At 33.8% G+C, this 14,483-nt stretch overlaps 2 protein-coding genes and 1 pseudogene across 3 annotated transcripts; 2 read left to right on the top strand and 1 right to left on the bottom strand.

Moving 5' to 3' along the window:
- Positions 2,505 to 4,324, top strand: LOC108661354 (annotated as a pseudogene).
- On the top strand, positions 4,718 to 7,070 carry LOC18612807 (uncharacterized protein At4g13200, chloroplastic). 2 transcript variants are annotated; one of them, XM_007049739.2, is made up of 3 exons: positions 4,718 to 5,101; positions 5,574 to 5,728; positions 6,686 to 7,070. In XM_007049739.2, exons 1-3 carry the CDS (start codon positions 4,879 to 4,881, stop codon positions 6,917 to 6,919), a joined length of 612 nt encoding a protein of 203 aa, XP_007049801.2. In that variant the 5' UTR covers positions 4,718 to 4,878; the 3' UTR covers positions 6,920 to 7,070. The 2 variants fall into 2 exon arrangements, with proteins under 2 accessions (XP_007049801.2, XP_017984948.1); XM_018129459.1 differs by lacking the exon at positions 6,686 to 7,070 and adding an exon at positions 5,828 to 6,150.
- LOC18612806 (guanine nucleotide-binding protein-like NSN1) lies at positions 7,517 to 12,137 on the bottom strand. Its single transcript, XM_007049738.2, has 9 exons — positions 11,931 to 12,137; positions 11,603 to 11,847; positions 11,350 to 11,452; positions 11,100 to 11,273; positions 10,617 to 10,834; positions 10,169 to 10,433; positions 8,650 to 8,829; positions 8,303 to 8,514; positions 7,517 to 8,078 (listed from the first exon to the last, which is right to left on the bottom strand). Exons 1-9 carry the CDS (start codon positions 11,947 to 11,949, stop codon positions 7,734 to 7,736), a joined length of 1,761 nt encoding a protein of 586 aa, XP_007049800.2. The 5' UTR covers positions 11,950 to 12,137; the 3' UTR covers positions 7,517 to 7,733.

Raw genomic sequence — 14,483 nt, 5'->3', positions numbered from 1 at the left:
AGTAATTAAATTATATTAAAATATTGATATTTAAATTATTAATTATTAATATTTTAATTAATTATAAATTATTAATATTTAAAAAATAAAATAAAAAAAATAATTAAATAGAATAAAGGGTATTTTTGTCTTTTTATTTTCTATTCCTTTCCTATTCTAAAGCTATTATTCCCAACCAAACACTGTAATAAGTCATAATAATTATTCCTACTCTATTCCATTCATCATACCAAACTACATAATACTTATTCTATTCTATTCTCACCTCATTCTATTCCCACGTAATAACTATTCTATTCCATTCCTATCTATTCCGCGAACCAAATGTGCCATAAGAGGTTAAATAATCAAAGTTTGAAATGAGGGGTTTTAGTAAGAAATTAAACTAAATTGTATTGTTTTTAACAAAAGTGCATCATGATTTTTACACTTTCCTTATTATTTGCTTGTTCCCTTCCTATATTCACTTACTGGGTTTATACTCATTCTTTTTAACTTCATGTTTTCATATTCAAAGATAGTTGGGACCTAGATTGAGGTGTCCACTTGTATTTGCCTTTGGTAGGTACCATGACATTCAATAGCCGTACTTGTACCTAAAGTCACTTCGCTGGTAATCAAGAGTCTTTGCTTGTGTATACGCACATGTGTTGTAAATCACTAAGGTTCATGTTATGAACAATACATGTATATTTGTAGACCTGGTAGTTTTGAACACGACACATTAACACGACACGAGAAGACACGGGTTAAACAGATTTTGGGTTTAGTGTTAACATGTTTCGTGTCTAATCGTGCCAGACACGTTAAGACACTAAAATTTTCGTGTCTTAACGTGTCTGACACGACAAACATGTTTAAACACGTTTACTTAATCGTATTATCGTGTTTAATCGTATTATCATGTTTAAACGTGTATACGTGATACATTTATTAGCCTATTAAAAATTAATAGTTAAAAACTATTTTAATCTTATATAAATAATTTTAAATAATTATTTTAATAAGTTTTTTTAATTTTGTAAAGGGTATAATGTAATTATACATACTCAATCTTAATTTTTAACTTTTAGTGATTATTTGATGTTATTATTATTTTTGTTTTATTATAATTATTTTTATAATTATAGATTTTAAATTTAAATAATAAAATTATATTTAATTGTAAATATTTTTATTTAATCATGTTAAACGTGTTAATCGTGTTAAATGTGTTATTAATCGTGTTGTGTCGTATATTAACACGTTTAATAAACGAGTTAATCGTGTCGTGTTACATGTGTATTAAACGTGTACCTGTACGTGTTTCAAATTTAAAACACGAATGTTAAACGTGTTGTGTTCGTGTTAGCGTTAACGTGTTTCGTGTCTAATTGTGTCTGACACGTTTACGATACGTTAACACGAATTGTCAGGTCTATATATTTGGATTGATGATTGCCATTATGAGTTGGCAATGGGTGACATTATTTTGGAGTAATATAAATGCAAGCATATGATTGTCAAAGCACACTATTAAAGTAATTATAGTTGAGAATTATGAAATGTGACTTTAGGTGTGATGGATGAAATAATGGATAGGACTATAAAAAGAGGCTTGCTTGGGGTTAGTAGGCTATGCCCATTGGGCCCTTGCGTCGATCATGGCCTGAAAATTGGGTTGTGACATTGCTTCATTTTATTTTTGGATATTTAACAACCTACTTTGCCATTTTCAATATTATTACTTTTCTTTTCTTGAGATTATTGCTTGCACCTGCTATCTGGGTTTTTTTTTTTTTTGCTTCAATAAGAAATGTTAGATTTTGAGAATTAAATTTCAATGATTTTTTCATATTTTTAGTTTTAATCTATGCTATGGTTTTAATCTTTGTTTAATTGTTTGTAACTATTTTTATTCTTTTAATATATTAGCCATGGATAAGTTTGTTATGAGAAATAGATGTGCTCGAACCAAATCTCAACATAACTATAACCAAGGGTCTAATAGTGTTCCTACAAAAAAAGCTACCCAAAGCGCCTTTATCCTAGAAGAGCCTAATCAAAGTGTTTCAGAACAAGTTGTGGTCGATCTTGATCTATGACCCTGTATTTCTAGTATTGCTCATAATGCTAAGGAGAGAGAATATTCAAAGAGCTTATTTAATTAAGGGCCCTTGTCACCCAAAACTTACAAACTTTCCTCTTATTGATTTTTCGGGAAGAAAACATAAGTTTAATCCACTATGGCACAAGGAATATGGCACTTGTTTGGAATATAGTGAAAGTAAAGATGCCGCTTTTTGCTTATATTGTTGTCTTTTCAATATTGAATACGATGATCATCGAGGTAGGCATGATTTATTTGTTGGTGAAGGGTTTAGAAATTGGAAAAAGAAGAATAAGTTGGATATACATGTAAGAGCGCATAATAGTAGTCATAATAAATGTTTGAACGCTCGTGAATATTTGATGAAGCAAAAGCAACACATCGATATCATGGTTGCTCAGATTTCAATTCCAGCAAAACTTGATTACCGAGTTTGTTTGAATGCATTAATTGAATGTGTTAGGTATCTTTAGATGTCCTCATTGCCTTTTCGTGGTCACGATGAGTCGAAGCTTTCAAATAATCGAGGCAATTTTGTTGGACTTTTAAAATTTCTTTGCAATCATAGTGAATAAACAAGAAGAGTTTCTTTGAATAATGCTCCAAAGAATTACAAATTGAATGCACCTTCAATCCAAAAGGATATTTGCAGCACTACTACTTTTTTGACTACAAGAGTAGTCATTGAAGATATTGGAGATGATTTCTTCTCTTCACTAGTTGATGAGGCTCGTGATTTCGTAGTCAAATAACAAATGGTTGTTGGCTTGAGATATGTGAACAAACATGGGTGCATCATTGAGCGTATTATTAGCATTGTGCATATTCTTGAAACCATTTCTCGGATCTTAAAAGAGGCCGTTGACTTGCTTTTTGCTACACATGGTTTGAATAGCTCACGTATTGGTGGTCAAGGTTACAATGGCGCTAGCAATATGAGTGGAAAGGTTAGCAGTCTTAAGAGTTGATATTGGTCGAAATCAATCTGCTTTTTATGTTCACTATTTTGCTCATCAACCTCAGTTGACACTTGTATCAATTGCACCAAAGCATGAGAAGCTTAGTTCATTCTTTGATCATTTGGCAACCTTAACAAATTATGTTGGGGCTTTTTGCAGAAGGAAGGAGCTGCTTTGGATGAAACAAATTGAAAAAATAGTTGAAGGAATTTCTGGAAGTAATAGGTGACCAGAAGAGGTTTGAATCAAGAAGTTACTTTGAAACGACCTAGAGACACACGTTGGGTTTCACATTATGGTTCAATTCTTAGTGTGATTTCTTTGTTTCTCCAACACTTGATGTACTTGAGACTATAAAAGATATGTCGATATTTTTTGATAATAAGGGTGAAACAAGTAGACTCATTGAAGCAATGAATGAATTTGAATTTGTATTCCTAGTACACTTAATGAAAAAAGTGTTGGGAATCACAAATGATTTATCATAGGCATTACAAAGAAAAGATCAAGACCTTTCAAATGTTATGAGTTTAGTCAACGTAGCCAATAAGAGGTTACAAGAATTTAAAAAAGATGGTTGGGATGATTCATTCGTAGAAATTTGTAATTTTCCGATAAGCAAAAGATTGATATTTTAGACATGGATGCTTTCTTTGTGCATTGTGGGAGATCACGACGTAGAGTTAAAAAATCTACAAATTTTCACCAATTTAAGGTTGATTTACTTTACATTATGGTTGATTTTCAACTTCAAGAGTTGAAAGAGTGCTTTGATAATGTTAATATGGAGTTGCTTTCATGCATAGCCTATCTTGATCCACACTATTCCTTCTTAGCTTTTGACAAAAAAAAAATTGATTCAATTTGTTAAGTTTCATCCGTTGGAGTTTGATGATGTGCATCTCTTGGCACTTGATGATCAACTTGATAATTATATTGCAAATATGGGAAGTAATGTTGGCTTTGATGAGCTAAAAAGAGTTGATGATCTTGCTCAAAATACGGTTCAAAAGCAAAAAGATATTGGGTTTTCTTTGGTTTATATGTTGGTGAAGTTGGCATTAGTCTTGCCAATTGCAATGGCAACAGAGCAACAGTTGAAAGAGCATTTTCTGCTATGAATCTCATTAAAAGTATACTCCGTAACCGAATGAGAGATGTTTGGTTGAATGATTGTTTAATGACTTATATTGAAAGGAATGTTTTCGAAACTATTGACAATGAAACAATTATGAAAAGGTTTCAAGACATGAAGAATAGAAGAATGATATTGTAATTTGAAAACATTAGAAATTAATTTGAAGGACATCGTATTTTTTGTATATATATGCATCATAATTTTATATCTTGCTTATTTTTTTATTAAAATGATGACCCCCTTACGTAACATCTTAGATTTGCCACTAGCAAAGGTTATATTTGTTTTAACCTTAAACTTATGGAAGAATTAATCCAAATCTATATTTGTTTTAATACTATATTCTTAATAAAATACTTTTTATTTTAAAAGTTTTATCAATATTTTTTTATTTATATATATCAAATATTATAATATTATTTTTTCAATAACGAGATTCTTGATGAAACATTGAACGCCATCTCAATCAATAATAAAAGAAGGAAAATAAAAAAGGCCCGGCCCAGTCAGCCGGATTTGGTCAAGGAGTTCGGATCCAAACCCATTTTCCTGGTAAGAAAATCTAGGCTATCCCCTCCCTACACGATTTTGATGTCAAAGACAAGATGAACATAAATATGGCAACTTAAAACTGAAAACTGAGAAGAACCGAGAGAGAAAGAACAGACAAACAGAAGGTCAAGAGAGAAACCATGAGCGGGCTTGCTTCAGCTTCAACCCCGACTTCTACTTTCCCCTCTATTAAGATTCAAAGGAAGCTTTATATCAATCCATGTAACTCAGTTTTGATTCCAGGCCCTCGGCTATGTTCCTCAGATCTCAATCTTACAAGTTTTAGCTTTGGTGGGGCCAGAGTGCCTCAAAGAAGCAGTATTATCTGCAGAAGTAGCACTGGACCTGGTGCTCCTGGTTCAGGTGTAGTTCCCTCCTCCTTTCTTGCACTAAATTACCTTTGTTTCATTCTTTGGTGTTAAAATTTATGGCTGTGATTTGGGTTTCCAAAATTAAGTATCATGGGGTGAATTTTTGTTGGTTTGGTTCTGAATGTCATGTTTCATTAACTTCGATTTGATTGAGAAAAAAAATGCTGCTAATATTAACATAATGATGGGTATCTGTGATTCTTTGAATTATCATTAATCTCGTTTTAATTCTAGTAATGAAGCAGAAATTTTATGTTGTGGATAAATAGCTGTTGGAAAAGAAGTATGTATGGGAAATACTAGTACTTACATGATGACAGTTGTGTTCAAGTACTGAACCCTGTGGGTTAAGGTATAAATTGAGTAATTTCTTGAAAAAGGGTAAATTATGAACCCATTATACACTTTAGCTGCTTTTTCCCTTCTTCATTCTGCGTAAATGAGTGAGATACTTATTGTTGCAGGTGATAATGAAAGCAGGAATGTGTTGGATGCATTTTTCTTGGGAAAGGCTCTAGCTGAAGCACTTAATGAGCGACTTGAATCCACAATTGGGGAGTTTTTGGGTGCAGTTGGTAGATTGCAGGCCGAGCAACAAAAACAAGTACAGGACTTTCAGGTAGTTAGAGTTTGTTGTTGTGCAGCTAATCCTTGTTAAATTCATGATTTATGTTAGGTCCTTTGCCTATTTATTGTCAGTTTTGCTGGTTTTTTCAAGCCTTGTGGAACACCTTACTTGCTAATGCATGAACGGGACATGGCAAGGTTTTATGAATTTGAAATTTGGGTCTATACACAGAACGGATTCTGCTGGACCATTATGTGTGCTGGTGATGGATCATGTTACAATGAACAAAAGTGATTGTTGCATCTCTTACAAATAGAACCTTACTGGAAAAGTTGTTGGTAACTTTTGAAGGCATTAAAACAAGAAGATTTAATTGCTTTCTTTCTCTTTCTCATGTTTTGGACAACTGTACTTGTAAGCCCTGCAACTTTGCAGGCCTTGTTTTCTGCAAATCAAAAATAGATTGAGTAAAGATAGCTTCATTCTTCTCCCAGTTGCACACTTTGTTTAAAATGCTTTCTTATGTTAACATTTTTATTACAAATAGAATATATCTCATGGCACTCTCCACAGACCACACGTCTTCTCTCCCTTAACCTCAAAAGCTAAAACCATAGTAAAGTGCATGACCACAGTTTCATACCAATTCAAATTCTAGTAAGTTCCGTGGTCTGGCTCCACAGTTTCATCACAATGATTTTGTGATTTGTTGTTAATTACAACAGACTTGTCCACATTCTGCAAAGTCTACCAATTGATAATTTGAACAATTTAACAGATCATCTGGCTCCATTACTTTTAAAACAGTTATTGTCAAGCGCGACTGAGAGTTGCTTAGGGATATATTATTTGGTGAAGAAATGCAATAATAAATTGGCTATGAGGACCTACTTCTTTTCTGGATTTCAAATTGGTCCATCTGCGATATTTGCTTCATTGTACCACCAGAGATACATATTTGATAATTCATATTATTGGATATAACCTCCCCTTAATTCTTCCATACAGGAAGAGGTGTTGGAAAGGGCCAAAAGAGCCAAAGAGAAAGCAGCACGCGAGGCAATGGAGGCACAGGGGCTTATTCCAAAGTCTACTGCTGTAAACGCAACATCAGTTACCAATGGTGCTGCATCTAAAGCTTCACCCCCAACGGCCAAGGATAGAATTTCTGGAAAGTCGTCCTCCTATAATCCGGCCACCCCGGGTGCTAGTACGGATCCTGATACTACTAGAGCAGAATGATACAAAGTATATTTGTGTGTATCTCGAAGTTTCCATATGACACAACAGATTTATAATACCAAATGAACCTCCAGGATGATTTTTAATCTGTTGACGTATTTGATTGGTCGACACCAACTATATAATCCCTTTTAAACCTGTTCCTATTGAACCGATTTCTTCTCCATTCTTATTCAGAAATAATTGTAACTCTCAGCACTACACGGTGAGTATATACCCCAGACAAGCTGCCCCAAAAGATACGAACTGACACTTATGTTTTGGCTGTCGCCAGTAAAAGAATGGGAATAGAGGTCGATTCTCGAAATTATTCATGCACGTTTCACCCTTTTTTTTTCTACGAATAAATCTATGTTCTTTCCATCTCGTTTTCTCCAGAGAATTGCCTTGCACAACTTTTAAATCTAACACTAACTTGGTCAAAAGGACAACAACCAGGTCACCTGATCTTGTGTCTGAAACTGACGCTGAAAGTCCAAATTCATAATTCATGAATCACAGCTAAATCAGTCATAAAGTTGCATGGTTTTTTATATATGTGGGTTGTTGCTAATGGTCCTTATTCAACAATCAACATCCTATAGCTAACCCACCACCTAAAAGCATAACTGGGGATATTTCAAGGGTTTCTGCATCTTCCATAAACTAGTTGGGCATTGCAGACAGAATCTCGCAGAAGCATTAACCACTAAGAAGTGACAGCATTAAAAGAAAAATTATAGTTAAACAAAATTTCTCTTATCCTGGCATTCTCACCAAAATATAGAGAAACGAATTGCCAACATGACATTTTTTTAGTTATGGTTAATTCTCATCACTCATCAAATTCAATGCCTGACATTGGCAACCCACCAGTAGTTTGACCCTTCCCCTTCACATAATCCACACCAAAGTCATAGTCATCATCATCCATAGCATCGTCCACGGAGTTCAATTTATTTTTGGCTTTTTTCCTTCTCTTATTCTCTGCTCTTTTCATCTTTGTGTTAAGTATACCTTCGGCTGCATATAGCTTCTCATTTTGCCTGCTTGTACCAGATTTTGACTTGGCTTTTTCAGCATCATCTTCTTCAGAAGCCATGGGCTCATCATTACCACCATCAGATATATCTTCTCGGCTTTCATCACCTTGAGTTGATGGCAATGGTTGGGCATTATCCTGAGGTGCACCAAAATCCAACAAATTCATATAGGCATAACAGCATAAGTTCAAGCTATTCCATCTATTAACATACAAAACTAAAAACTAAAAAACAATTGGGCCACCAGCCACTTTATAACTACTCATATCCACACCAGTATAGGAGTTGGTATCCATTGGGAAAGCAAGTGCAACAGCCAACTTGGGGATCTACATAGAATTTAAAAAGAGCAATCACAAACCTTTAGCATGGTCTCATCAAAGTTGAGGGGGTGGCTTGGAGGAACTTCAATGGAATGGAAATCATCAGCTGGCTTGAGACTTCCAATGAATGAAGATTCAGCGGTGTAAACCTCATCAACATTAAACTCTTTTCCAAGTTCAGTGGCGATCCTTGCCTCTGAAGGCTCTCCTTGATTTCTTACTGGGGGCATGGTGTAATACGGAATTTTACCTGAATTTTGCCAAATAGATAGCATTGTATTAACTTGGTACTGAAATCTATTTCTTCCTAAGCAATTAGTTTTCTTTCAGATTTTCTAGCAAAATTCAAGAGCAAAAATAAGAATAAATAACTTCCAATGCATACCTTCATTCCAGTCATGCAGAATGATCCTTGCAGCGGCTTCAACATCCACAATACCACCCTTTTTGAGCTTACCCCTTACAGTGGCCACGTTCTGAAGGAATTCATCAACTGAATGAAAGCCTGGGATCTTGTATATTGTCACCAACAGTCTTTCCGGACAAAGCTTGAGAATCTCTTTCACTGTTTTGTCCACAAAGGAGAATTATAAACTAATATTGCTAACTCGAATTTGGCAAGACAAGTTAAAATATTGCCAATAATTGAGACCCAATAATTTCTAATTCAAGAATTCCTGCCTAGACAAACAATGCACTTGAAATTCCATTAACATGTCAGTACATATATCTCACAGGTCAATCTTAATCCTGTAGGACAATTTGATGTCAGCACATATATTTCAAAGGGGTTCAACCTTTTAATCCATTTGTTTGATCAGCAGGCTCAATTTCTTGCCAGGCTTGGGATCCATTCCATTATATGCCTTCGCACTCATCAAATCATTATCCATTAAAAATAGTTGAGAATTTGTCTTTGTAATTACACAATCAACTACAGTGATAATCACTTTTTCAAAGCCCTTTTTAATTAAAGAGGTTTACTGACCAGGTTGATGCTTGAAAGCTATTGATGCAATCATCACATTAATAATAGGATACAGAAAGTAACCTTTAACTTATTTTTGCAGCTACCACAAAAAAAAAAAAAAAAAACCTTAGAAGAGACAGAATCTGTCAGAAGAGCCCAAGAATAGTGGAAATGTGGGGTATATGCATCATGGCATCATGGTCATCATCAATAAAAAAAATGGTTAGTCTAGCTTGTTAAAATTTAAATATACTTGCAGCTGAAAAAACTTAGAGGAATGGCTGAATATAAGACCTCACCAATGGTTGATTTTGGGTTCAAGTTTTCAGGAAACATGAATTTTGGGTTACACTTGAAAAGAAGAGGGGAAGATTTCAGGCATTTTAAGTCTTTAACCTTGTTATAAGTGTTACTTTTGCTTTCTAAGGCTAGCCATGTATTGTCATGTTCCATAACTTTGCACCATTGACAATTAACTTTCTTTTCTTAATTTTCAATAGATTCCAGACAAATCACCCGGGCAGCTACCATAAATTTCCCTTTTTTTCCTCCTATGTTCTCTTTTTTCAAGAAAAGTCAGCACTTTGAGAAAATTTGAAGCTTACCTTTTTCTTTTCTCTTCATTATCACACATCATGACTACTTTTATTTTATCTTCTTTGACATGAATGCATTAGAAAAGATAAATTTTAAAATATGCCCTACTTAGATATATATTTAAGGAATTCTTGATTATATTTCTTCTCATAAAAGGATAAGAATGGAGTATACTCTCCACCTAAACTACACCTTAATCCCAAACTAGTCAAGAGTCATTGCAATAAAGCAAGCTGAATCTCCAACTAAGCTTATCTCAACTAAACTATGCTTAATCCCAAATTACTCACACCCAGCTACATTAATGATGAAACACACAATTCAAATGTTCAATTACCTGGACCAACTGGATCATCCAACTTCTCAATTCTTTTGCAGTTTCGAAGAGCTATTGACGCATCATTCCCTCCAGATCGAAGCATAACAACACCAGGACAGTCCAATAATTTTACATTCTTGTCCAATTGAACTTCTTGCATTGATCTCGTCAACCCTGGAGTTGCTCCAACATTTACAACATGGCATCTTTTCAAGCTGTTAATTAGGCTACTCTTGCCAACATTAGGCAGGCCAATAACACCAACGGTTATAGACTTTTTTATCTGCAAAAACAATTTATGCAAGAGATCAATACTTCCATGAAAATAACACAGATTTAAACTTCCACACAAAATTAAACAGGTGGATAAACCATACAAGCACCAAATAGAGAAGACAGAATTACCACTCAATATCAACATACAGAGAAAATTGTATTGCGGTCAGAAAACAGCCACTAAATGTACCTCATGACTTCTTGAGTAATTTTTCAGCAATTTAATAAGAGTTTCTGCTCCAAGACAGTCACTTGTTTGCAGAAGATTGCTAGGCTTTGCTGCCTTTGTAGAAGATTTCCACCCTAAGTTTGATCTCTGCTCTTGAGTGCTGCACTTAAAGGCAACTGCGGGTAACTCCTCCCTAAGATATTTGAGCCACTTTTCAACAGCTTCTCGAGGAACAAGATCTGAAATACAAGTTTTCAATAAAACACTTAAGCAGAGAATGTAAGAACAAAAAAAAAGGTCAAAGCTAAAAAGCACATAGGAGTAATGTGTTAAGATTTACTGTGGGACATACAAATACATTGAAATGGCAATATTCGGCTAACTGCTCAGAGGTTAAAAACTTTGTGACGGTGTTAGGATGTTTAGACATTGCTTATTAAAACTCAAGGTATTCTTTGTACAGAGAAATAAGGGGGAGATTCGCAGTTGAGACAAAGAAATTACCAATTTTGTTTAAAAGCAATACTAGGTGCTTATCAGGGCCTGATTTCATCACCATCTTTTCCATATCAACACAACGGGTACCAAGAGGATCTCTAGCATCAAGGACTTCCAGAACAACATCTGATGCTTCAATGACTCTAACCAACTCCTTGTAGAAAGCTCTATCTGAGTTATCTGCAAATAAGAAAAATGCCAAAAATATGAACCATCCACCCACAGTGAATCAATCACCACCTTAATATCAACTTACCCCGGGCTTTCACAATTCCAGTAGAATCATCAGTGCCCTTTCCCTCTTCAATAATTTGTTCTTTTTCATCATCCTCCAGTAAACCCATCTTCCTCTTTTTTGCCTGAAAATTATAAAGGTCCATTACATCATAGTAAAAAGGAGCTAGAATATAAGGTAAAAACACAACCCAAAAACCAAAACAATAGAAAACCAATAAGGGAAGTTGTCTTTTTTAAAAAAAGAAAAGAAAACAAAAGAAAAGAAACAATACCCTCTCCTTGCGGGCAGCTTTTTTTTGCTCCAGTTCCTCAAGAGCCCGAGCCCGACGAGCTTCGAGAGCCTTGAGCTCTTGTTCCTTGAAAGGCCAATCATTGGGGATACCAGGGTCTTTCTCAACCTTCCGCTTACGGTTCAATCCCAACTTCTTGGCTTCCTTAGCTTTCTTCCTATGGTGCTCTTTTACTTTTCTTATCACCTTGTACTTTTGCTTCAGTGAAACTCTCTTGCTCTTGCTCTCTGCAAAATCATATAATCAAAATTTTAAAAAAGAGACTTAGAAAATAGGATATAGGAAACGAAGAGAATTGGGTTTTGCTTACTTTTACTCTTCTTCACCATTTTTGTCCCGTTTTCACGCTGAGGTCCAAAATTTTGTTGGAAAGCGAAAGCAGGTTTAGGGTTTCGGGAGAAGAAGATTAACAGACCAAAATCCGTTGGAAGGTCTAAGCAGCGGCCTTTAGCAGGTTTAGGGTTTCTGGGAGAAAGGCAACTTTGTTTAGGGTTTTTGAAGCTAAAGATCGTTTGGGTTTTTTTTTTTAAAATTATAATAAAAAAAAGTTTTACTAATGATTAAGGGTATTAAAGTAGTTTTACGAAAACAAAAGCAGATGTACACCATTAATAAAAAACATAAAAAACAAAGGCGCTACAAGGTGAGGGTTTTAGTAAGGTCCTTACAAATGATATAATTTAAAAATAATAATAATAAATCTTTTAAACGGATTACCAGTTAAATAATATGAATAATTTATAATTTTTTCCAATTTACGTTGAATATTATTTTATTTTTATCTTTATCTTTATTTTTATGTTAAAACATAAAAATATTTTTCTTTTTAATATTAATATTATATCTATCTAGTTTAATTAGGTTAAACTCATTATTATCAAATATTTAATTATTTTTATGTTTTTCTTCGACTAACATAGTCAACAGCATGGTGCCAATGAGTAGTGGACTTACCATTTATCTTTTTTTCTCCTTAATTATCCTTTTTGTCCTGTGGAGATCTAGAAGATCTTTCATTTGTAGACACTAAATCATAAACAAAAAATAAATTAAAAAAAATATATAATAAAAATTAAAATAAAGAAGAAATGAAAAAAGAGGGGAGTGAGGTACGACTGGCAAGATGCGGACGCACCTTGCCAAGCACCTCCCTCACCCTGCCAGACGTGAAAAATTCGCGTCTGGCAAGGTAGTGAAGCGTGCCCCCTCCAGAGCCCAAGAATCGGGTCTAAAGGGGAAGGGACATTGTAGCATTCGGGGAGAGGAGATCAAAAAATCTACAAAAACAAAGAATTCCCAGATTTCTAGCAACGGGGAAGCCACAAACAAAAAAAAAAAAAAGAAAGAAAGAGGGAAATAATAAGAAGGTCGGTTAGAGAGCAGGGGGCTTTCTCTTAGTGCCGCCGGTTTGGGTGAGTGAGGAAGGGGGAGATCTTGGGTGAGAGAGCAAAAAAAAAAAGAAACGAGTAGAGAGAAAAGAAAGGGTTGGTGAGAGAGTATAAAATGGCAGCTTGAGATTTAGAGAGAAAGGGGGTGAGCGGCGGCTAGGTAACGACAGGAAGAAAGCAAATCATCTGCCACTAGAGAGAGCAAAAAAAAAATATATAGAAATTGCTAGAGAGAAAGAGAAGTAGCTGGGCACTAGAGAGAGAAAGGGAAGGAAAAAGTGAAGAAAGGATAAAAAATAGTGGGGTTTCTTAAAGTGCGTCCTGTGGGTAGACCTCCCATTTCCCACCCCAAATGGCATATTTTGGAAGAATAAAATTTACTGGCTGCAGAGTTAAAAGTTGATTGGAGTGGGCTGTAGATTTGGAGGAGCTTAGAAAGGTAAAACATTTATCATTTCTCTTAAATTTTTATGGCTTGAGTTGGTTCATTTTATTTGTTTGTAGGATTATTGTTTAATCATTTAAGATTAATACTTCAATGTAATGTTCTAAAATCCTTAGGTTTTATTTTTGAGATTTAAGAAAGTAATACAAATAAAGGGATATATAAATATAAAAAAATTTTACATAAGAAAAGGATTCAAATGTAAGAAAATATTTATTAGAGGTATTGAAACTTAGGAAAATAAAGCACATAGCAAAAAAAAATAATAGATTGCTAAATAAAATATGTTTATAGTGATAGATCTAGAGAGCTAAATATAAAATATAAAAATATAAATGAATGAAATAGATGATAGGCAAAAAAAAAATAATATATATAAAGGTTAAGTTAAGTAAAAATTGGAGACTATTGAGACATTGGTGAGGTATCCTTGGGTAAAACCATGTAAGGAGCATATAAAATATGTTTATACATTAGATTGTAAAAATATATTTAGTGAATGAGAATAAACAAGGAAGAAACATTTTATGTTAAATAAAAAAATATATAGTTGAGCTAGTCAAATAATTATAATAAGATAGGCATTAGAATTGACCTTGGAAAAATTGAATTTTAAGACACAATAATATTAAATAAGTTAAGTAAACAATACCGATGATGGGATGATTGGTCGGGGGCGCGAGGAGTCGCAATCCCGGGCCGATATTCCTTAGGTTCAGAATCCGAATCAAGGCTCCACCAGTACGATGGGAGGGCCTCGATTTCAAAGTTCCGAAATTCTTAATAAATAAAAAGTTTGACTATACCAAAAAATTACTTGATAAAAATAATGATAAAAATAATAAAAAATAATAAATAATAATAAATAAATAATAAATAAATAATAATAATTCAAACATATAATAAATAATTAATTTGTGAAAATACAATATACATGATATTAAATAAATAAATAATAAAAATAATAAAAAAACAACTAATTTAAAATTAAGCATTGAATATTAAATGGCATAAACTATAAAAATGTAAA

The sequence above is a fragment of the Theobroma cacao genome, chromosome 1, assembly GCF_000208745.1.
Source record: "Theobroma cacao cultivar B97-61/B2 chromosome 1, Criollo_cocoa_genome_V2, whole genome shotgun sequence".
Taxonomy (NCBI): Eukaryota; Viridiplantae; Streptophyta; class Magnoliopsida; order Malvales; family Malvaceae; genus Theobroma; species Theobroma cacao.
This window is presented reverse-complemented; position numbering and strand designations above follow the sequence as displayed.